This window comes from Tamandua tetradactyla, chromosome 6 (genome assembly GCF_023851605.1).
Source record: "Tamandua tetradactyla isolate mTamTet1 chromosome 6, mTamTet1.pri, whole genome shotgun sequence".
Classification (NCBI taxonomy): domain Eukaryota; kingdom Metazoa; phylum Chordata; class Mammalia; order Pilosa; family Myrmecophagidae; genus Tamandua; species Tamandua tetradactyla.
Genome location: NC_135332.1, coordinates 71,385,390 through 71,408,032, shown reverse-complemented (window position 1 = coordinate 71,408,032; position 22,643 = coordinate 71,385,390). Strand labels below are relative to the sequence as shown.

Sequence of the window (22,643 nt, the reverse complement as noted above, 5' to 3'; positions counted from 1 at the left end):
GTTCATTTTTGTATATGACATAAGGCAAGGGTCCACCTTCATTTTTTGCATGGGGAAGAATGCTGTTGTACTTATTCTCTCTTTCTTGTTTTTTTTTTTTTTTTTTTTTCCTTTTTCATGATTTGGACAAACTCCTCTGATTTTACCTCAGTTACTATGGACTCATAAAACTAGCTTGCCATCATGCCATTGTGTTCCCAAAGTGAACCCTACAGAAAGCTGCTCTTGTGAACACATGCACACTGTGCACACACACGCTGAACCCCCGAGGAGTGGTACCTGTGAGGCTGGGGAGTGTGTTTCTTGCCAGCCTTACTCCAGACTCCAAGGAATCCTGGAAGTCCTACCATGAGCAATATTTTCCTTTGGTGGAGTCCTGGCCATTTCTAAGTCCTTTTATTAATACACTTGTATTTGTATTGCAAATGAGTTTACCAGGTCTTTTCCAGGGATGGCTGGCCAATTCTTTATTAGCTGGGGCAGGCGAGGGGAAAAGAACCTAGTACAGAATAAACTGCTTGGAGAGGTAGCAGGGAACTTGATACAAAGTGGGCAATTCTGAGAGTGCTGGCCTCTGTGCCACCCTGCACTGAAAATCCTGGATAAGTCCCCTGGAAGCCAAGGACCCTATCTTATTTGTTGTTATGGCCCCAGCACCTGGTTCATGGCCCAGCACGAAGCAGGCGCAGGGTAAATATTTGGTAGGAGAGTGAGCAGAGACACAGCGCCAGCCTGGAGGGACTGAAGGAGGAGGGCTCTGAGTGTGAAGGCCTCGAAAGGAGCATTGGGAGAGTCCCGAAGCAAACGCTGCTCCCTGCAGTCAGCAATGGGTGGGAGGCCCACGCCCCACTAGCTCTGTGCCGGGAGAGGCTGGGCAGTGAGCACCTGGACAAGGCTGGCTCACTCCTTCCATGCACCTTTGGATAAACAGTCCGCCCCTGCTCCCAGCTGCATGGAAAGCCCATCCTCTGCCAGGTGCCCTTAGCCCTGCAGAGCTGGGGTCTGCTCTTTGTCCCATGGAGAGGAATGCAGTGTCTGCCCGCTCTGGGCTGGCCCCAGTCCAAGCCAAGCATGACAGGGCAGGCTCCCCACGTGACCACAGGCAGAGGAAGGAGACCAGCTGTCTGCCACCCTGCTGGCCCCAGAGGGAGCAAGGCAGCTTCTGTGCTGCCCGCTGGCAGCCTGGATAAGGGCCCTGGCTGCTAACCCAGTTGGCAAGGAATAGAGAGAAGAAGAAGAAACATCTGCCTTTCCCCACTCAGGCATAAAGGGGCTATTGGTGGATGGAATCACGGCTGTAAGCCATTATGAAGAGTTGTACCATGTCCCCACAAAAGGTACATTCAGCTATTCCATCTGGGAAACCTCGGGTACCCTCTCACACATTGGGGACTCCTAAGAAAGCAGACCAAACACTTGATTTTGAGACTTGCCCTTATGAAACTTATTTCTGTGGCGGAAAAGCTAAGACAAACCTCCAACGAGGCCTAAAAGCTACTCCCAGAGGATCTCTTCTGTTGCTCAGATGTGGCCTCTCCCTCTCTCAGCCCAGCTTTGCAAGGAAAATCATTCCCCTCCCCAGGACATGGGACATGACATCCAGAGGGGAAAGTCTCCCTGGCAACATGGGACATGACTCCCAGGGATGAGCCTGGTTCTGGCATTGTGTGATCAACAAAGCCTTCCTGACCAAAAGTGGGGAAAGAAGTGTAATAAAATAAAGCTTCAGTGTCTAAGAGAGATCAAATAGACTTGAGAGACTACTGGGGAGGGTTACTCTTATGCAAGTTTCAGCTAGATATTGCTAATTGCCATGGTTTGCCATACCCCAACTCTCATTCCCAGTCGCCCTCAAGAACACATAGGGCTCTAACTGAGACTATAAAAAGCTTTGTGCACTAAGTTTACTTTCCTAGAACTTATAACTTCCAGAGGGTTCCTAAGCCAGATAAATCCTGAAACTCAGAGGGACCAGCCTCTCCAAGATTATCAACTAATTACGTCTCCCTACCCTTTAGTGTGGACACCCCTTCTCAACATGTAAAAGTCAGAATGGGCATTGCCCAAAAATCCCTATAGATTGGGAGGAGGATCAAAGGAGAAGAAGGAGGTATAACAGAGAAAAACAGGACTTAACAAATGAGTATGACTGCTAAATCACTATACAAATATTAGCCTCCAGTGTTTTGGAGCAGCTAGAAGGAGAAATGTGAAACAGTGGAATGGTAGCCCCCCGCAAACTCTAAGATCTGTTCTTTAGCTACTTGTTGAAGTGTGCTTTGAAAATTATTGCTTTACCTTTCTTTTCTTTGCATGTGTATTTCAAAACTAAACACATTAAAATAAAGATATGTTCAAGTCCTTAGGACTCCAATACCATTGAACATGACCTTATTTGGATAAAGGGTCTTTGCAGAGGTAATTACAATAAATTCTTTTTTCTTTTTTTTGCATGGGCAGGCACTGGAAATTGAATCCAGGACTCCGGCATGACAGGCGAGAACTCTGCCTACTGAGCCACCGTGGCCAGCCCTGCAGAGGTAATTAAATTAGGGGTCTTTAGGCAGGCTCTAAGTCCAACGATAAGGTATTCTTAGAAGAGAAAGGAGAGTGAGACCCGCAACCCAGGGAGAAGGCCGTGTGCAGATGGAGGGAGAACTCGGTGCTGCAACCCTGAACCGAGGCACTCCTGGAGCCACCTGGAGCTCCCAGAGGAAGGAGGCTTTTATGGGCAGAACCCTGCTCAAGCCCTGACCTCCGTCCTGTGGGTGGGAGCCCCTTTGTAGACAGGACCTTTGAAGGTGCTACTCATTTAGATGAGGACAAACTGAAGCGGTGTGGGTGTCATCCCCTGAGGCTGGGTCCTTATAAGCAGAGGAGATGTGGACACCAGGAGTTGGAGACAGAAGGGAACAGGTGGCCCCGAGACGGAGGCAGGGACTGCGCTGGGGACCGCCAGCTAGCCTCCACCAGAAGGGAGGGACCTCGGGGAGAGCACATCCTTGGTATTGGACTTCCGGCCTCCAAAACTGGGAGGCGATAAGCTCCTGTGGCCTAAGCTGGATAGTGTGCGGTGTTGGGCCCAGCAGCCCCAGAGACCTGAGGCAGAGGGAACCTGCCCTGGGGCCTGGAGGCACCCCAAGTTTGGCTTCTGGCCTCCAGAACTGAGGGAGAATAAATTTCTATTGTTTCAAGCCTCCTGGCTTTTGGCAGTGCCAGAGAGGCCCCAGGAAACTAAGACAATTGTCCAGGTGTGGAGCTGGGGCCAAGGTACAATATTTGGGGTGTCTGCTTTTCCCAGGAGGCCGTGGCCCCACTCAGGAGGGCCAGACACCCCACACACACCCCCACACACCTTTCTCAGCACCAGGGCATCCGGTTCGGCCCTGAAACACTCTGGCTGCCGGGCCCGAGAAGGTCCACGTCTCTGCTGGGAGAGGCGGCTGCGAGTGTGGCCTGTGCCTGCCAGGGCCCGTGTCCCAGGGGCCAAGCTGGGGGGTCCCAGGCCACGGGGAGTAGGGAAGGGAGGGGGAGCAAGTCCAATGAGCCAGCCAGCAAGGCCGAGATGCTGAAGACGCAGTTCCGTGTTTAATGCTTTCTTAAAGGAGCACGGCAGAGCGCAAAGCGCAGGCGAGGAGCCTGGAACACGGCGGGTTCAGGACAGCCGGCAGCAGTCCTTCCAAAGGGAGGGTCGTGCGGACCCGGGGCCCCAGCCGCCAGGCCCCAGCGGGGGAAGAGGGATTGGGGAGGCCCCAGGAGTCACCAGAGAATGGGGGGGGAGGCCCGTGGGGCTCAGAGGCCAAAGCTGGTGACCAGCGAGCCCAGGCCCTGGGGCCCTGCGTGCCGCGCGGTCGGGAAGGGCTGGCGTGGTTCCCGAGATGGGAGTCCCCGTCCCAAGGCTGCTTGCGGCTGGGACGGGCAGGAGCAGGGCAGTCTGTCTGCTCAAAAGTTGGGGCCTGGGCCCCCGGGATCGCTGGGGACAGGCAGCAGGGCCACCTCCCACAGAGGGGATGCGGGACCAGGGCTGAGGACCCCGTCAGGAAGTGGGACCCCGAGCTGGTCCAGGAGGTTGGTTCTGCATGAGACGCTCTATGACCAGAGATGGTCAGAAAATAGAAGACCCGGAGCCTTGCATGCTGACCGGTCTGAGAGCCAGCGTCGGGGTGGCACTGAGGGGCAGCAGAGCCGGCGGGACAGACTCCCGGAAACCAACCCAGCAGTGCCCGGGGTCCCCAGCGCGGCCTCAGGGGTGGGACGGCTGCCCCTCCCAGCCAGCAGGACACACAGCTGTCCCCCCATGAAGGCCAGTGCGTGGCTAAGAACATTAAGCAGATGTGCTTTCCCCACGCCCAGCCACCTGTCCCGTCACCTACAGCTTCCACTCAAGATCTTCCCTGCTCCCAGGGGTGTTGGGCAATCTCAGGTGAAAACAGCTTTCCCGGGGTGGGGGTGGGGGGCCCAAGGTGGCTGGGGCAGGGAGGGAGAGGCAAAAACCACAGCACCCCCCTTTCCCCTCCACTGTTCACTTTGCTCTTTTTGAAACCTTCACAATTTGCTTTGTTCTCTCCAGGGTGGGGGGGGACGGATGGGGTGGGGGTGGGGGTGCAGCTGGAGGGCCCTGGGCCGTCGGGACCGCGCCCTGCCCAGGCAATTCCATCCCCGCCCGACGGCAAGGGCTGGGACCCCCGCAGTGGCATCGTGCCCGGTGCCAAGGCAGGGGGAGCAGAGGCCGGGGCGGGCGCGGGCGGGCGCGGGCGGGGTGCCCGGCTAGGGCTCGGCGGCGTGCTTGACCAGGTAGCCGCTGAAGGTGATGTAGGTGTCGAACTCGTCGCTGAAGACGGCGTTGTCCCGCTCGCCCTTGAACAGACGCACCCACACCTCGTCCTGCTCCCGCAGCTCCAGCATCAGGCTCTGGCTCTGCATGATGCTGCGGTCGCTCACCTGGGCGTACAGGATCACCGCCTCCTCCGCATTCCTCATGATGTGCAGGTACGTCTCCTTCTGGTTCCAGGTGTGCACGTTGAGGCTGAAGAAGTAGATGCCGGGCACGTAGCAGTAGAACTTGCCGGTGAACATGTTGAAGTGGCCGTAGAGGTTCACGAACTCCGTGTCGAAGACGACGGTCTGGTAGTAGTCGTTGCTGTGCAGGGGCTTCTTGCGGCCCACCGAGAAGGCGGCGTAATGGTTCTTGCACCGGTCCCCCGGGGCCCCCGCGGAGCCCTTCTGCCCTTTGGGTCCGCTGTGGCCCCTGGCGCCCGCCGACCCCGTTTTCCCAAATTTCCCCTGGAGGCCTCGATCTCCTGTGTCGCCCTTCTCCCCTGAAAGGGGTGAGAACACACAGGGAGAAGGTGAGCATCCTGGGGGGCGGGGGGGTCACTCCATGACCCCCCCCCCCGCCCCCCAGCTTCTCACTCTGTTCTCCAGGGTCTGCCCCTTTCAGCACACACAGGGCCGGCCTCGAGAACTTCACTTCTGCCTCTCTGCATGCTGGATGCAAGAGCATTTCGGTTCCCCGATGGGTCGAGCAAGCAGACTCCACCTCAAGGGTTTTTCTGTTTGCATCCAGAAGCAATCATCCACCCCCGCCTCCCCCCACACACACACACCCTGCCCCCTCCTTCTGGAAAGCTCTGGCAAAGAAAAGAGGACATACGGGTTTGTCCAAAAACAATAAGCTTTCCTGGCCGGGCTGGCTGAGCAAATGGAGTGCAGATGTGGGAGCCCCGGGGGTCCCCGTAGGGTGCTGGGCTGCAAGGCGCGGAGCTGCGGTGGGTGGGGGCGTGGCGGGAAACCACTGTGGGCCCCAGCCTCGAAACAGGGCACGGGGAGGCCGGCAGCTGGGCTGTGAGTGGAGGTGTGGGGCCCAGGCTGCCGCCAAGCTCCCTGTCCTGTCCAGGGTCCTGCAGGCCCCGTTCCAGTCCCTCCTCTTGGAAAGGCACCAGAGCCGCAAAGGGGGGACAAGCTGACTTTCTGGGCCCTCAGGAGGACAGCCTGCCCCACCCCACCCCAGCTGCTCCCTCCCCCTCTTACCCCTCCCCCTCTTACCCCCCCCCCCCGCTTGCCCTCCCCCGCCCTCCCCCAGCCTGACCTTTCAGGATGGTGATGTTGATCTGTGGCATTTGGAATGGCTGGTACACGGGGGCCCCAGGGTCACAGCAGCGGAAGCACCGGGGGGCAGGGTGCTCCCCGTCCTGGCCGGGGCCATATTTTCTCTCGTGATTTTCTTCTGCCCTGGGGGTTAGAAGCATCATGGTGAAGCCATGAACTCTCCCCTCTTGTGCTGGTTCTCCCCACCGTCCCGGCAGGACGCCCGACGGAAGGGAGAGTCCGCGTGTGCGCGGCACGTGCCGGGACCCTAGATGGAGTCAGAAACCGTCCCCTGCCCTTGGCAAACAGCAGCGCTAGGAATGAAGACAGTAATCGCCAAAAGCAAACTTGTGAGGGATGTGCGAGACAGGGCAGCTTGGGTGACATCTGCGCCTTTGCGATGGGGTCTTGAGATGGCAGGTGGCCATGCTGTGACTGGCAATCCCCCTCGTGTGTCTATAAACCTGGAAATTACTGCGTTAGGCTGACTCCTGCCTAAATGAGAGGGTGCAACTACATCTTTAGGATTCTTTTGCAGCAGCTGGATATTCTATGCTTACAGCTTGACATTTGAAGGAAGGTAACAGCTCCATGCTACCCCCTGGTGGTAACTCCCTGCATTCCATCTCCCTCCCTCCTTACCCCCCTCCCCCTCCTTCCCTCCCTCCTTACCCCCTCTCCCCCTCCCCCTCCCTTCCTCCTTAACCCCTCTCCCCCTCCCCCTCCCTTCCTCCTTAACCCCTCTCCCCCTCCCCTTCTTATTCCCCCTCCCCCTCCCTCCTTACCCCCTATTCCCCCCCAACCCTCCCTCCTTACCCCCTCTCCCCCTCCCCCTCCATTCCTCCTTACCCCCTATGCCCCCTCCCCCTCCCTACCCCCTCCCACTCCCTCTCTCCTTACCCCCTCTCCCCCTCCCTCCCTCTTTATCCCCTTCTCCCCAACCCTCCCTCCTTGTCGCCCTATTCCCCCTTCCCTTCCCGCCTCCTTACCCCCCCTCCCCTCCCTCCCTCCTTACCCCCTCCCCCTCCCTCCCTTCTTACCCCCCCTCCCCAACCCTCCCTCCTTACTCCCCTCTCCCCCTCCCCTCCCTACCTTCCTCTCTGGAGGCTCTTTATAGACAAGCTCTAGAGCTGGGCCGGGCGCAACAGGACCATCTTACGGGTAGCAAACCCCCTCTCAATGGGCCACATCTATCTCTAACTCTATCCCCAACATCACCCCACTTTTCAGGCCCTGCAAATTCAGGAAATGGCTCTATAAGTTTGGCCACCCACAAGCCTGGAACTCCCAGCAGACACTGCCAGCCCCCAGCTCCCTCCTAAGCCCTAGACCTTAATTTCAAGCCTCTCTTGAGACATCTCTACCTAGAGCGTGTGACGTGTCTCAAACTGAAACGCATGTCGTGTCACTTTGATGCTGTGACCTCCTCCTCTTTCCAAAGGCTGTCCCTAGCATACAAGCTGAGACCCTGAGCACATTCTAGATGCTTCCAGCTACCTCCAGAATCTGGTCCTCGGCCCCCGTCCTCTCTGGGCACAGGCCGTTGCCATTTGACTGCTCTCCCGGAATGTGTCTCTCCCAATGCCAACTCATCCTCTCCCTTGCCTCCCTCCCATGTCTTTTCTAGAGCACAGCATGAGTTAAACCTCTCCATGATGCCCTGCTCCCCACAGGGCTGACCTTGAGGAGACCCCTCCCTGCAAACCAGCCTGCCTCCAGGCTCAGCCTCTGACCTCCGCCCCACCCCCACGACCCGCCCTGCCCTCCAGCCCTGGCATTGCCAGATGCCAGCACAGCCGTGTCGTGGACACACCATGGGGGTGCGGGGGGGCTTCTCCCTTTCTGCACCTGGGGGGACCCCAAGCTCCAATGCCAGTCTCCATGCTGTCCTGGTCCCAGGCCTCCCTCTCTGGGACCCACGCAGAGCTTCCTTGCCCTGCAAGGCGGCAGTGCACACAGCCATGGAGGCCCTTGGAGGCCAGGGACCACAATTTCGTGCGTGAGTCCCTGCGCCCAGAGGAGGGTCTGAGCCACGGAGGCACTCGATCGGTGTGTGCTGAATGGAAATAAGGAAGGAAAAGAAAGAAATTAAGAAATTAGAAATAATAGAACAAAGAGTGTAAGGAAGGAGAGAGGGAAAGATTGAAATTGAGGAAGACAGAAATTGAGAAAGAAAAAGAGAAAGAAATACATTTTTAAAATAAGAAAGAGAGAGAAATAGAAAGCAAAATTAGGAGAGAACAAAATGGAGAGAAAGAAACATTCAGAAATTTGAAAGAAACAAATAATGGAAGGAAGGAAGGAGAAAAGAGTGAGAAAGAAGGAAAAAGAGAAAGAGAGAAATTAAAGAAGACAGAAATTGAGAAAGAATAAGAGAGAAATTAAGAAGGAAAGAAAAAAAAGACAGGAAGGAGAAAGAGAGAGAGGGAGGGAGAGAAAAGAAAGAAAGAGAAATAGAGGTGGGTGAGGGAGGGAGGGAAAACCACTGTTACTGCACCCCAAATCCTGTCCAATTCCACGGGACACTAACAACAGCCTAACACCTGGTGGTGTGTGTATGGGGGGTGGGGGGGGCGTCCAGTCAAGCCAATGTTCAAAATGACGAGGAAGTTCAGCGCCAGTGTGGGGTTAGTGCCTGGGTCTCTAGGTGTCATTTGCTGAGTGACCCCTACAAAATATCCCAAACAGCCTGAAGTGTCATTCAGACGTAATTAACTTTTCAGGGAAACCCACGCTTCGCTCGCCACCCACACAGCCTCTCTCTGCTCCAGCTCAATAAGGAGGCCAGGTCAGGGAGTGCCAGCTTTTGGCCCGGGGACCCTCCTGAGACCACATGCCACTGCATCCTGCCTCCAGTTTACTGAAGACCCCAGCAGACATTTAAAAGGGACAAAGAAGGCAATGCAAGCTGGAGAGCTGGGGCTAGCAGGTCAGGTGGTCCCCACCAAAGGATGTGGCTGTAAAGACCCCCAGAGACTCACGTTCCTTTGGTGTTGGATGGAGCTGGGTCACAGGCGGGAGGTGCTGCAAGGAGCCCGAGTGATGGAAAGGGGAAGGGGCTTGTCTGTTGGGACCGCACGGAAGGCCTGGGGCCAGCCTCCAAGCGGACAGCCGCTTTTTGCCCTTCGCTTCCTTTCGGGGTACCCCGAGCCCCGGGCTCCACCTGGCCAGAGGCAGGGCCACTCTCCTTAGATCTGCGCAGCCTCACCTCTTAGCCTGGTCCAGCGGCGGTGGCTCCTGGGTCCCCTCCTCCTTGCCATCTCCGTGGGTCCCCTCCTGTTTCTGCTGGCCACGTGGCACCCGGCCCAGTCCTGGGCCCCAGGCAAACGCCAGCAGCAGGCAGCACCCCAGCCTGAGTGCGCGGGAGCCCATCGTCCCGTCGTGCCTGGAAGGACAGAGCCCGGGGGGCACCCGCGTCAGGAAGCGGCTTGCAGGGGATAGGCCGGGAAACCCAAGGCGTCCGCCTGGCCCAGCGATGCCGGGAAATGCTGGTCACAGCTCCTGCTTGGAGGCTGACACACACACACACTCACACACTCACATACCCACACATACTCACAGACACACACACTTGCACATTCACACTCACAGACACACATTCACACATACATATGCACACACTCCCAGCCACATTCATACGCACTCACATATACCCACATACCACTCATGGACACACTCACACACTCATGCATACACATGCACACTCTCCCAGCCACATTCACACACATACACCACTCGTGTACACACTCACACACGCTCACACTCATGTCACACATGCACATTCATATCCACACACTCGCACTCACCCACACGCGAACACACACATGTGTGTGTACACCATCCCCGGAGCCTCAGCCCCCCGAGGGCGCTACCCGTGCCCCCCATCAGCTCATGGTCTCTGCAGACAATTCTTCATTAGGAAAATGAGCAAAAGCCTGAATTAAGTTGAGTGGTGGAAGGGCCAAACCGCTGCCCCGTGTCCACCAAGCAGCCTGGGCTCGTCCCCCACGGCCCTTCACCAGGCCGGGAGGTGCTCAGGAAGGACCGCGGTGCTCAAGCAGGTAATTTAGAGGGGGGTCCAGCCCACCCCCAAGGGCATCTATCAGGGCCGATGCCTGCTCAGACCCAGCCTCCAGAACTGGGAGGTGAGAAATTCCTGATGTTTCAAACCACCCGTCTGTGGTACCTTGTGACAGCAGCCTTGGGAAAGTAATAAAACATTTTCTATTAAAATGTATTAATATTTTAATGCCGTCTATATATTAAATATGTAATATATTTAAAATATCATCTAATATTTATCTACATCATCTTATTAACATCCTTCATCTTCTCACCTATCTATACGCATCTGTCCTCTATCTTTCATCTTTTTCATCTATCTTTATCTGTCCATCCATCTGTCCATCCATCCATCTGTCTGTCTGTGTATCTATCCATCCATCCCCCTATCTCTGTCAGTTTGTCTGTCTCTCCAGGCTCCTTGGCCTGGCACCACGTCCCCTCCAGCCACCCCTTCCAGCTGCTTTTCACAACACGCCTCAGCCCAGGGCTTCCCAAGCTTTAACGTGCACACGTGTCACCAGGAGAAAGTGGTTAAAATGCAGACCCCGAGTCCCCCGGGGTCTCGGGCAGGGCCTCCCGACCCCTGCGCCTGCCCGCCTCCTGCTCACATCTCCCCCTGCCAGCGTGCCCTCCCTCCCCGCCTCCGTGACAGCAGAGGGCCACCGCGGCGGGCACTGCGCCAAGCACACGGGTGTCATCCAATCCCCGTGACCCCACAGGTTCAGGCCAACATCATGCTCATTTGATAGGTGAGAAAACAGAGGCTTAGAGAAGTTCATTAGCTCAAGTTCATCTGATTTGTTTAAGTGGGAGAGGCTTGATTGAAACAGTCTCAGATCACACCAAAACCCGGGCCAGACTCCAAGACCCAATTCAAGCATCTCATCTTTCTTTCACCAAATCTTTCCTGACCCCTCCGCTGGCAGGGAAAAACCTCTTCCTCCTCTCTTTCTATTTAGTTCTTCATATTCTCTGGCACCGTAGATATTCGTATTTGGCCTTCAATATTCTTTCTACCCAAGCAGTCTGTGTCCTCCTTTGAGCTTAGGACTCTGTCTTGTTCATCTTGGACCAGCCAAGCAACCAGCATTCTGTGCTCAACTAACATTTCTTCTAATTAAATTCTCTAAACATGTTTCTTTCTCTATTTCTGTATTTCCTCTGCTTTTCCTTGGCGCCTTAATAATTACTCTTCTATTTTTCTTTTCGGCGCACTTCAGTTAGAAGGAAAAGATATTTTTCTTCCTTCAAACATTTTTTTTTCTGAATCCAAAATCATCTATATTCATTTTGGAAAGGTTGGCAAGTATAGGTCAGAGAAAGGAAGTCAGAGGCACCCTTGGGCTATTCTGCCCCAGGACTCTGCATCTCAGCACCGTCGTCGCGTGGGGCAGGCCCATTCTCTGCTCTGCAGGGCTGGCCTGGGCATCGCAGGACTTTGGGCAGCTGGACTCGGCCCTCTAGAAGCCAGTGGCACTGTCCCCCGCTGTGACAATAAAATGTCCTGGGGGTGGGGAGTGGAGGCAAACCTGCCTGTGGTCGGAACCACTGCTCCACTCCTATTAGAAGCTCCACCTTGCATGTTGGTTCAGCTAGCTCTTGTCTGGAAAAAGGGATTTTCTGCCCTGGGTTGGAAGAGGTGGGGACCAGGCTGCAGTGGGGTGAGGCCTGACTCTCACAAGGCGCCTGGGATCCATAGCATCCCAGCAAGGAGGCAGCGGTGCTGGGGTTGTGGGGTGCAGGTGGCAGAGGCTGCTGATGGGTCTCCCTCTCTACAGCCGGAGCAAACCTGGGTTGAAGACTTTCCCCCTCTGAAGACATCTTTAAAACCGCCAGCAAAGTCGGCGGGTCGGGCCTTAGGATCTCTGCACTCGCTTTTGGGCAAAAGCAGTATTTCCCAACATCTGATCCAACTTGGCTCCGGATCCCTTCTAGCTATTTCCAGCGAAATGAGCACCCCCCTCCCCACCATGGAGGGTGAGGTTTTGTGTCCAGTGAGGTTACTCAAAAGAATGTGCAGCACCCAGCAAAGGCAAGTCCAGAGAAGTGGCTCCCCGGGCAGCCAGCCAACGGCGTGTCACTCCCACCGACGTGGCCCTTCAGGCTCCCGGCTGGGCTGCGGTCGGGGCAACCGAAGACAATTCCAACGTGACTCAAGTTCTTTGCTTGCCTTTTCCAAACCCCGGGAAGAAGAGTCAAATTCCCCAGTAATTCTGCTAGCCGTTTTCTCTCCCATGCATGTCTGCAGGCCCTCCAGTTCGGCACCCCTCTACTCAACCTCCCCATCTCCCTCTGCTTCACCATTCCCCAACAGGAATCCCCTTTCCAGGAGGGAGGAGGCAGGAACGGGAATGTGGGCTAATCGCAGGATCTGGGGGAGGGAGCCAGTCTGAGAACACCCCCTCGTTAATAAATGTCCCCCCCTCACAGCCTCCAGATGGACCAGGGTCGAGTCTGTAGCCAAGACAGTATTCGCACATGAATTCAAATTCCCTTATATTTAATTCCTTATATACTGTTAAAAAGCAGTCCTATCCAACCAAATCAATAGGGCAAGCCCTCAATCTTGGGGTTTGTTCCTATGACACTTATCCCCACAAACGACAGGCTAAGCCTACTTAAAATTAGGCCTAACAGTCACCCCCAAAGGAACCTCTTTTGTTGCTCAGTTGTGGCCTCTCTCTCTCCAGCCAACACAACAAGCAGACTCACCACCCTCCCCCGGTCTATGTGGGACATGACTCCCAGGGGTGTGGACCTTCCTGGCAATGTGGGACAGAAATCCTAGAATGAGCTGGGACTCAGCATCAAGGGATTGAGAAAACCTTCTTGACCAAAAAGGGAAAGAGAGAAATGAGACAAAATAAAGTGTCAGTAGCTGAGAGATTTCAAACAGAGTCGAGAGGTTATCCTGGAGGTTATTCTTACGCATTAAATAGATATCACCTTTTTATTTAAGGTGTAACAGAGAGGCTGGAGGGAACTGCTTGAAAATGTAGAGCTGTGTTCCAGTAGCCATGTTTCTTGAAGATGATTGTATAATGATATAGCTTTCACAATGTGACTGTGTGATTGTGAAAACCTTGTGTCTGATGCCCCTTTTATCTACAGTATGGACAGATGAGTAAAACATATGGATTAAAAATAAATAAAGAATAGGGGGAACAAGTGTTAAAAGCAAAAAATGTGTATATATATATCAGGAAAAAAAATCAGTCATATCACCATATAGACCCAGCTGCAGGCTGCCGTGCCCACGTTTGCACAGCAGATGTCGGCGCACAGGGACATGTGTTGGGGATTTCATCTTGAGGCCACACCCAGCCCGGTGCCATTTGACAAGCACGCTCCATAAACATGGTTTTCCTCCTGCTCTCCTCCCTCGTCGAGCAGCCTAGAACCCCCTTGAATCGAAAGGAGCCTTAAGAGACGAGTCCCAGGGCTCATGCAACCCGGGTATTCCCTCTCCACAGACTTCTTAACCCAGGCACAGTTTCCCACCACTGGCACACGTCGTGCAAGAATTGGGGAGAAAGGGACTCAACCCTAAATGAAAGATATTCCCTGGCCTCAGCAATCTTGCAGGAAGGGGGATGGTGGGCACCCAATTATAATTCAAGACAGAATGGCAAATGCTGAATTAAAAACTGTTGAGTGCTTTAAGGGTCCTGACCCACACTGTCCAGAATGGGGGCCACTAGCCACCTGTTACAATGTAAATTAAAACTAAAATGAAAGGAAATGAGCATTTCAGGTCCTCTGTCAGAGGAGCCGCATTTCCAGGGCTCGGCAGGAATGGGGCGTTTCAGTCACCCCGGAAAGTTCTATCAGCAGCTCTGCTCCAGATGATGATGGCGTCAGTGGGGGAGGAACTGTGAACAATGAGATGGCCAAAAATCTGGGCCTCACTTAGACCCTTCCTCCAGCACACGCTTAGCAGCTTCTGAAGGTCTCTCCTCCCGCCATGAGTCTGTACCAACCCGATCCTCCCAGGAGCTCCTTGATCCAACACAGCCTTCAGCACCTCTCTTGCCACCACCCCTTCTCCTCACCTGATCCCCCCACCGCCCCCTCCCCAATGCCTCTTGGCAGGAGAGGAGGCCCGGACTCTCCCCTCTCTGCTTTGACATCTGGGGCAATTCTCCCGTGAGGAGCTTAGAGCCCTCTGGGGCTGCAGGAGGCATGTGGATTCAGAAGGGGGCTGGGGGATGGTGCCGAAACTAGGGGAAGGGCCAGGGGTGTTCCTCCAGCCCTGAAGTCATCGGAGCTCCCCAGCACATGGCATCTGGTAACAGGCCCCTTCCCTTCCCCCAAGGCTGTTAATCCCAGAGGCGGCCATGAGGCATTTCCTAAGGGGGCAGATGGGAGCAGAGGGACTTGCAGCTGGCAAATGCCACTTGGTCACCTCTTCCAGAGGCCCATTTCACATCGAACTTCCCCTTCTGTAATCAGGCAGCCTCAGCTGGTCTCAGACCCTTCTCTTCTCTCCCCCATTTAGAAGCCTCGGCAGTGAGTGCGTGGCTGAGTGGGGTTATTTGGAGCCGAGAAGGGCGGCAGCCAGTCTCACTCTCTGTATCTCCTCCTTGCCCTTTTCCCAGAAGCCACTCTCTGTCTGGGAGAAGGGGAGAGTTTTAGGGTCTGGGGGTAAACTTGCTAGTTGATAAGTCAAGGTTTCCTGGTTCCTGGAGAGAAGTGAAGCCGGGTTTGGAGCAAACAGGAAAGGGAAGGGAGGCCAGGAATTCTCTCCCTCCCAATGGCACCATCCTCTCCTGGGGCCAGGGCACCTTGGCCAGCCTGGCCCACCTGGCCTGGAAAGCCGGCCCCAGTCTGAGTGTCTGCCCAAGCCCTGCAAGCAGGAGGCCATGGGGGGCTGCCAGGCCTTTGGGGGCACCTGGCCAGCCCGGCCCTCAGAGCTAAGATTCCTTCCCAGTGGAAACAAAGACGTCCTTGAGGAGAGAATCCGTCCTTAGATTACCTCCCAGCTGGAAGCCCTCGGGCGGGGCGGGCGGCGGGCCTGCCCCTGCCCAGAGGAGCATGTGAGGGAGAAGAGGCCCTGACAGCCTGTGCATGAACCGCTCTGCAGGTGGCCTGGCCCACGGCCCACCCCCACCACACCGCGGCTGTCTCCCCTCCAGCAGCCATGACACCCCTGAGGTCTGACCACTCCCAGGAGACAGGGAGGGAAAGAACCTGGGGTGTCTATGTCCCTGGGCCCTGCCTACCTTGGACCTTTTACAGCCGACTTTGTCTACGTTTTCGGAGTCGGAACTTACCCCCACAACTTTGCATGCATCTCCCCTGGAAGCTCTGAGTGAGGAAGAGTTTCACGCCACATCCAGTAGCTTCTAGATCAAGAATATAATTCAGCTCAGCATCCTCCCAGACTGCCCTCCCTGGGACTGCCGACTGCCCTCACGGCACCAAGCACCTCTCTGCGCTCATCTTTCCTGGATGCTTTAGAGCGTCCCCCAGGCGCTGGCCTGCCCTGCACCCTGGCGGCTGTCCCTCTCCATCCCCTGCTCTCAGCTCCTCTCACCCCAAACCCCGCTACACCTTCAACTGCCTTCCATGAGCAGCCCCTGACCTGCCAGCTGAGCTCTAGACATGGCAGCAGGTACATTTACATCGATTAAATTAAATTAAAAAAAAATCCATCCCCAGTCATTGCACAAGCCAAATTCTAAGCACACACGTGGCCAGTGGCTCCCAAATTGGACCACACAGCTTATAGAGCATGTAGAATGTTCTAGAATGCCATGTGTCCAACTGTCTTCTGAACACCTCCTGTTCACTCGGCCAGGTGACCCCTAACCTCCAATTGCCAGGGTCTTTTCTCCACTCCTGCACCTGTCCTGTTTCTGGCTCTGGACAAGACGCTGCCATTTGCACACACGGCCCATTTAGACTCCTAATTCTCACGGACCACCGCATCCCCTCAGCAGGTCCTCTCCCCTGCACACACCTGGCTTCTGCCACCATCTCCTTCCCAGCACCTGGCTGGCCTCCAGGTCCCCTGTCCCCTCCATACCTCTCACCAGAGGCATCTTCAAAAATGCACATCGGATTGCCACCCTTGGCTTCAAGAGCTCATTGGAACTATAAAGCAAACACTCCGGCCGGAGCTTCACCCTCTGATATCTGTCTCTGCCTCAGGCCCAGAAATTCCCCCCTGGATGTCCCCACGGCAGCCTCCTGGAAACATACTCAGGCCCCAAAATAAGTCCCAGGGTCTCACCCTCTTGTCCAAACCTTTTCCTCTGTCTGACATGTCTTCCATAATCCCTTCTTCGTTGATACAGCCTTCAGAGCTCAGCTTAGTGCCACCTCCTCCAGGAAGTCCCCCAGCATCTAATGGAGAATATGCTCCATCCCTCATAGACAATGGGCTCCTTGGAATCAGGGGCCATGCCTCATGTCACCTGCATGCCCAGTGTCCCATCGCTCACTTGGCTGTAAGTATCGACTGAACTCCAACCTCAACTTTCAGTCGTTGGCCAAGTGGCAGAGCCTGTGGCAGCCTTCATCCAGGGACAACTCCAGGATCCCACACTGCTGGCTACACCTCCAGGTGGTTGTAGTTGGAAACTTGCACAACTGAATGCACAACCTACACACACATACACTCGAATGCCAACATCGGAGGCCACCCACCTGGCCACTAGCAGCCATCATCTCCAGGTGATGAAAATATGGATGTTCTTATTTTGGCTTCTCTCTCTCTCTCTCTCTTTTTTTTTTCTTCCTATAATAGTCAAGACTTCTTTCACAGTAAGTACATGTCATTTTTCAGTTAGAAAATGACAAATAAGCCCCCACCCCAGAGGACCAAGTGTGCATTCTTTTTATTTCAGGGAATGTGTCTCTATGCATAGAAAAGCAGATGGGGGAGTGGGCTTGAGGCTGCTTTGGCAAATGTGTGGCTCCAGCGGAACCAGCTGTGTCTAAACCTCCCCGATGCCCAAGACCCACGTTCTTTCATTCATTTGTTCAGGAGGCATTTCCCGACTGCCCACTACGTACCAGGCGGTGGGCCAGCCTCTAGGTCCGGCATGGCGGACCCCTGGCGGGCACTGTGTAACATGCTTAGGCCAGGGAAGGGCAGGCAGGTAGGGACCCAGCCAAGAGACACTGACTGGAACTACAGTCAGGCAGGCCAGAGAGCACCCGCTTTCTGGTACGGGGGAGGGAGTTTGTTCTGTCTTGCAATCACCCTCCCTGGCAGTTCTTGCTACCCAGGTATGGCCAGCAGCCACGAAACGGAAGGGAGTGGAGCCAAGTCCTGGAGCCCATTTCGCTGCTCGTGGACAATGGCCAGGCCAGGCCCGTGGGTCCAGAAGCAGCCCATTGTTTATCAAAGAAGCCCTGCAGTCCCCGAGGCAAGTGCCCCTTCTGCAGGCTCTGGGCCCGCGGCTCTCACAGATGCTACTGGGCATGAGTCTTAGGAGACCCACGGATTTTCCAGACAAGGATGTAGGCTCAGAATGGGCCAGACAAGGCTCAGAATGGGCCAGCTTCTTGCCCCAGTTCCTGGGGTGGGGTAGTGCTAGGGCTCAGGTAGGCCCAGGTATGGCTGAGAGCACAGCGCCTTCACCTTGATGCCCCTGCAGAAAGCAAACAGGCACTGCAGGTCAGGCCACCAGCCACAGCGGTGGGCTCTCCTGCCCATCTGCCTGCTCGCTTGGCCACTCGACGGCAGCCAAGACAGCCGCAGTGGCCCTTGGCTTAGAAGCATCTCTGCCAGCCGAGGCCTCACATCCACTCATCTGGACAGAAGGTCCCGAGAGGCTGGCCCAGGCGGGAACTGGGGAACTGGCGGCAGACGGCCAGGGCGCAGTGAGGTGCACTCACCCTTGTGCCAGCCTGCTGCCAGCCTGCCGGTGCCTCAAACCTACCAGCACATGCCTTTGGACTTAGGAACAGAATCATCGGCAATGGTCCCTGCTCCTTGGACTGTGGGGAGCTCGGAGGCGGGGGGTGGCGGCACATTTTTGCAGGGTGAGAAGAGACAAGCCCATGGATCAACTCTGAAAGGGGGTTGGGGCGGGCCAGGCTACTTCCTTCGTGCAGGTGGCAAATAGTTTCATCCCGCGCCCTCGGTGGAAGCCGACTTGAGCCTTGGCTTGCACAAGCACCTGGGAAGGAGCAGTGTGAAGAACTGAGGGCTGGGGGGTGGCAGCAAAAGCACGCCCTGTGTTTGCCCATCCCTTGGGGGCTGTCTGGGGGTCAGGCCCCCTTAGTGGGGGCCCCTGAGGAGAGGGGACTGGAAGCAAGAGTGGGGAATGGACCAGAAGGAGGCAGGGGTGGGTATACCAACTCCGCCCATCCCCCCATTGCCAGTCTCAGTCCCTCAACTGGGAACCTCCTGCCAGCTGAGCTCGGAGAACCACTGAGTTCTCACAGATGGACTTCAAGGGGTGGGGGTGCTCTGACCACCAGAGGACCCAACAGCCCCACCTCCAGCCCACCCCGATTCTGCCGTCTCTGTCAGAGCCCATTTGAGACCCCTCTCAGGGAGAACAGGGCTGGGCATTTTGGGGAGCAGCCCAGACCCCAGCACTAAAGACCAGCCCCAGAAACCTGCAGGGTGGAGCAAGGTCTGGCCTGGCTTCCGGCCGCACCCCACCTACAGATCCACCCAGGGCTGGCCACTTTCCCAGCTCCTTTCCTTCCCTCGTCTCCAGGGCAGAGGCAGCTGGCAGCCAGATGTCCCTGCTGGGAGAGGAGAGGGGTGCAATCACAATGAGGGGGCGGGGGCTCTTGCCAGAGGGCAGCAGCTGTGTTGGATCCAGCATAGGTGTCAAGAGCTTGCAGTGACATCCCCCAGCCCTCAGCACCCCCAGCAGCCGCCTGGCCTGGCTGACTCCTTTCGCGCATGCTCCCTCTTCCCCTGACTCCCTGCCTGCCATTTCTTGCTCAGCTCCATCCCATTTCAAAGGAAATTCCTACAGGAACCAGGGAGATAGTCAGACGCAGGGGCCCCAGCTGGCACATATCTGGTCCTCCTGGCCCCCCCAGGGTGGGGCCGGGTATCTGCGAGGGGCCTCCAGCCTGCATGGCTGGAGAAGGGATGGACTCCCGGAGCCTCAGAGGCAGGCAGGGACACCCCAGGGGTACGGGGAGCTCCCGGTGCCCCTGTCCACGCCCATCCCCGCTTCAACTCTACTCGGATGCCAAGCCCTGTTCCGGAAAGCAAGCATGGGCAAGAACCAGGGACTTAAAAGGGCGCTCAAGAGATGGGAGCCACTCACCTCGCTCGCTTTGCAGGCACCTCGTGGTTGCACTCTCTGACAAGGAGCCGGAGATGGGTTCTCCTCGCCGAGGGGTCCAAAGCGGCCCCAACACGGCGCCCTCCACCGAGGAGGCAGTGAGCCCACGTCAGAGGGTGGGGGTGGGGGTGGGGGTGGGCGGTGAGAAGGAAATGAGCACGTGTCCACTGCTGCTCGACCAGCCCAGGACAGCACCCGAGACCCCTGGCATCAGGCTGGAGGATGCCCGGGCAAAGGCCGGCCCTCAGCACTCGGGAACCCCGGGAGAGCCAGGAAGGAAACCCGTCTTGGTTTTGAGCATTCTTTTCCAAACTGCTCTCTAACGTGGACAGACAATGCCTCACCCTGCGTGGGGAAAGGTGCGGGGTCAGGGAGAAGACAGGGCCATGCTCTCCAGGGAGACTGCTGGTCTCATATCACAGTGACAGAAGGCAGATCCCAGCAGGTAAAAACTGGAGAGCAGGAGCGATCCCCTCAGCCTTCGCAGCGCTTAAGCCGCTAAGATGAAGAGCCTTCCTCCACCCAGATGTCGCGGGGCCCTTGGGGTGGACAGAGGCTGCCCCCCAAGACACCCACTTCTCTCCCGGTAGAGGCAGCAAATTGCCTGGTGGGAGTCACCTTGCACTCAGCAGGGCATGGTGAGGGGCACGGGACCGCTGCCCGCTATGCCCGCCCCTCTGGGCTTCCTGCGGCTGCCTCACCCCAAGGCCCTGGGGTCTCAGCCGCCCTGAGACCTGAGCCCAGAGGACCAGCCTCAGATGGGAAGCCGCGCCGGCTGAGAGCCCCCCGCGCACGACTGGATCCATGAAACCCTTTTCATCTTTGTTTTGATGGATGAAGTTCGATGCCAGAATGTTTGGTTTATGAGTCATGCTAATTATAGTTGGAGGGGGGGGATGGGGGCAGGGGGGCGGGGCAGAGGCACAAGGAAGAACAGAAACGAGCACGATCTGAAAAAAATTGTGCTTTGCTGGTTGCCCTGAATAGGGAGGTTACTTCCCAGGAATGAAGAGGGAGCTGCATGCCTCCTTCCTGGGGCCAGGCAGGCTTTTTCACTCCTGCTGGTGAGGGCAGCTCACCAGCTGTCCCAGGAGGAGGGGACAGGGCAGTGGCACCCCCTGACTGGACAGGACTGCGCCTCTGGAGCCCGTGTTCCTGCTCTCCCGACCTGCCGCTGGCTGTGAACACCTTCTTTGGTGTCTCGGAGGGGAGAAGAGAGGAGAGGAGAGGGTTCTTGGGAAGCAAGCCTGGCTATCCTTCCTGCCACTTTCTCCACTGGCAGCTGGGAAGTGGCAAGAGCCAGCCAGACTAGAGAAGCTCAGGTCCCAGCCTTGCCTTGAAAAGCTGTGTGCCCTTGAGTAGGTCTCTGGACTCGGTTTCCCCAGTGTGGGTAGGAGTGTTTACAAGCAGAGCCTTTGAGGATGGAGACAGAGATTCGGGCTTGGGGCCTTGGCTGAGTCCTGAAAATTGCCCAGAGCCAATGTTTGCTCAGCGGCTGCCATACCCGACGCAGTGGTTACCCTCACTATCTCGGTTGTTCTGTCTTCTCTAGGAGGAGTGGGTGGGACGCAGGAGAGGGCACCTCGACCCTCTGGCTCCCATCTCCCCTACCCACTGCCGTTCTCCCCCCTCCCTGGTTGATGGGAACACTGAGTGGGACTTGAGCAGGATGTCCTTCCTTGGAGTCCTTGAAGTGGGTAGAGTCACAGCAGGCCCCCTCCCCATGACTCAAGTTGTGGACATGCACATGTAATCAAGCATGCTGATCTGCAGAGGTACGTGAGAGCCACGGCAGCCTGCTGGGGAGTGGATTCTTTCTGTGCTCTAAAAAGCCAAAGCTGAGCAGCTTCTAAAGATGTCACATGTTCCCCCGGGGACCCGGGGCATATCTGGAAGTTGGGAAAACTCACTTTCTCAGGACTCTTTCATTTTAAAACCTCTAAAGAAGGAAGCTCCAAGCGTTTAGCCAAATTGCTTCCATTCCTAGAAACTGGATGAGGTTGGAGAGGCAGAGAAAGAAAGGTAGCAGAGAGAGAAGCAGCTTCCTCCCTCCCATCCAAGCCCGGTAACCTGGAACAGTCCGTGAATGCCTAACACATGTGGAGGGTCCGCAGAACACACAGGAGCTTCTGGACTGAACAGCAGTCAAGGAGAGGCACATGGAGAGGGGGGAGGGTCCAAAGCAGGTGGCAATCACACCTGTAGCCGTGGAGAGGCCCTGGGAGAGCCAGGTGGTTTGTGGTATGTCAATTCAGAAACAGAGGTGCTATCCAGAGACCAGAGCGGCTCAGCCACTCTGGGACCCAGACCAGGGGCCACACTTGGTGGCTGTGGCAGCTGTGCCTTGAGACCCAGGAGGGTCCCCAGGGAAGGGACATTGTTTTCTCCTGTCCAGGCTGGAACCTCTCCAGGAACAGCAAGGCTGTTAGACAGATGCAGGGTCAGTGTTTCCTGTCCTGCCTGCTGCTCCAAGCGGGCCACCGCAGGGCTGGGCAAACCTGGCCCTCAGGTGGTCCAGACAATCTTGGCAGGGGGAGCGAGGGATTCCCACCAGATGTCCAGGCAGGCACGGATGTGCAAAGCACCAGGGAAGAGTTAAGCAAGAACACCCTACTACAAATTGGGGGTGGGGTGGGGGTGAATTATCATTTCTGAGAGCATCTGTCTGTCAAAGGGCCTGTCTGATCCCAGCTTGAGACTGGAGACGGCAACCCTTCCAGCCTCGTCTGGGGAAGGCGAGTATACACTAAGCCGGCACAAGACCTTTCATGGAACTCGGTGTCTTTCTTTGCCCTTTTGCCACCCCTGCCTACCTGACCCCGCTCCCCGCGGAGCTCACCGCCCGCCCTGGCCGAGGGGTCTGCTCAGCCCTGCTTTGAAGCTCAAACTGAAGCATGGAGCAGGCGCTGGAGAGGGGCACCGCGGCTCCCCCCCGGCCGCGTCCCGCCCGCGCGCCACGTACCTCGCAGCCGGTCCCGGAGGGCGCAGCGCCGGCTCCTCCCGCTCGGCGGCCGCCGCCCCTTAGAGCATCTCCCGGAGCCCGAGCCCCCTCCCCGGCGGGTCGGGGCGCCGCGCAGCGCAGACTCGCCGCAGGAGGCCGAGCAGCGCGAGGACGAGCCGCCCGGGAAGCAGGCGCCGATGGGGGCGGGGAGGGGGCAGCCCCGGGCGGGCCTGGCCAGCGCCGTCCTCTCCCGGGCTCCGCGGGCGCGGCGGCCAGAAGCGGAA

The 22,643-nt window shown here is 56.6% G+C and overlaps 1 protein-coding gene across 3 annotated transcripts; it reads right to left on the bottom strand.

Moving 5' to 3' along the window:
* Positions 1-85: 85 nt before the first annotated feature.
* On the bottom strand, positions 86-22,549 carry C1QTNF1 (C1q and TNF related 1). 3 transcript variants are annotated; one of them, XM_077166145.1, is made up of 5 exons: positions 22,381-22,439; positions 19,401-19,763; positions 9,296-9,472; positions 6,089-6,231; positions 86-5,318 (listed from the first exon to the last, which is right to left on the bottom strand). In XM_077166145.1, the coding sequence occupies exons 3-5, from the start codon at positions 9,457-9,459 to the stop codon at positions 4,768-4,770; spliced, it is 858 nt and encodes a 285-aa protein (XP_077022260.1). In that variant the 5' UTR covers positions 9,460-9,472; positions 19,401-19,763; positions 22,381-22,439; the 3' UTR covers positions 86-4,767. The 3 variants fall into 3 exon arrangements, with proteins under 3 accessions (XP_077022260.1, XP_077022257.1, XP_077022258.1); XM_077166142.1 differs by lacking the exon at positions 22,381-22,439 and adding an exon at positions 20,037-20,235; XM_077166143.1 differs by lacking the exon at positions 19,401-19,763 and having other exon boundaries at positions 22,381-22,549.
* Positions 22,550-22,643: the final 94 nt, after the last annotated feature.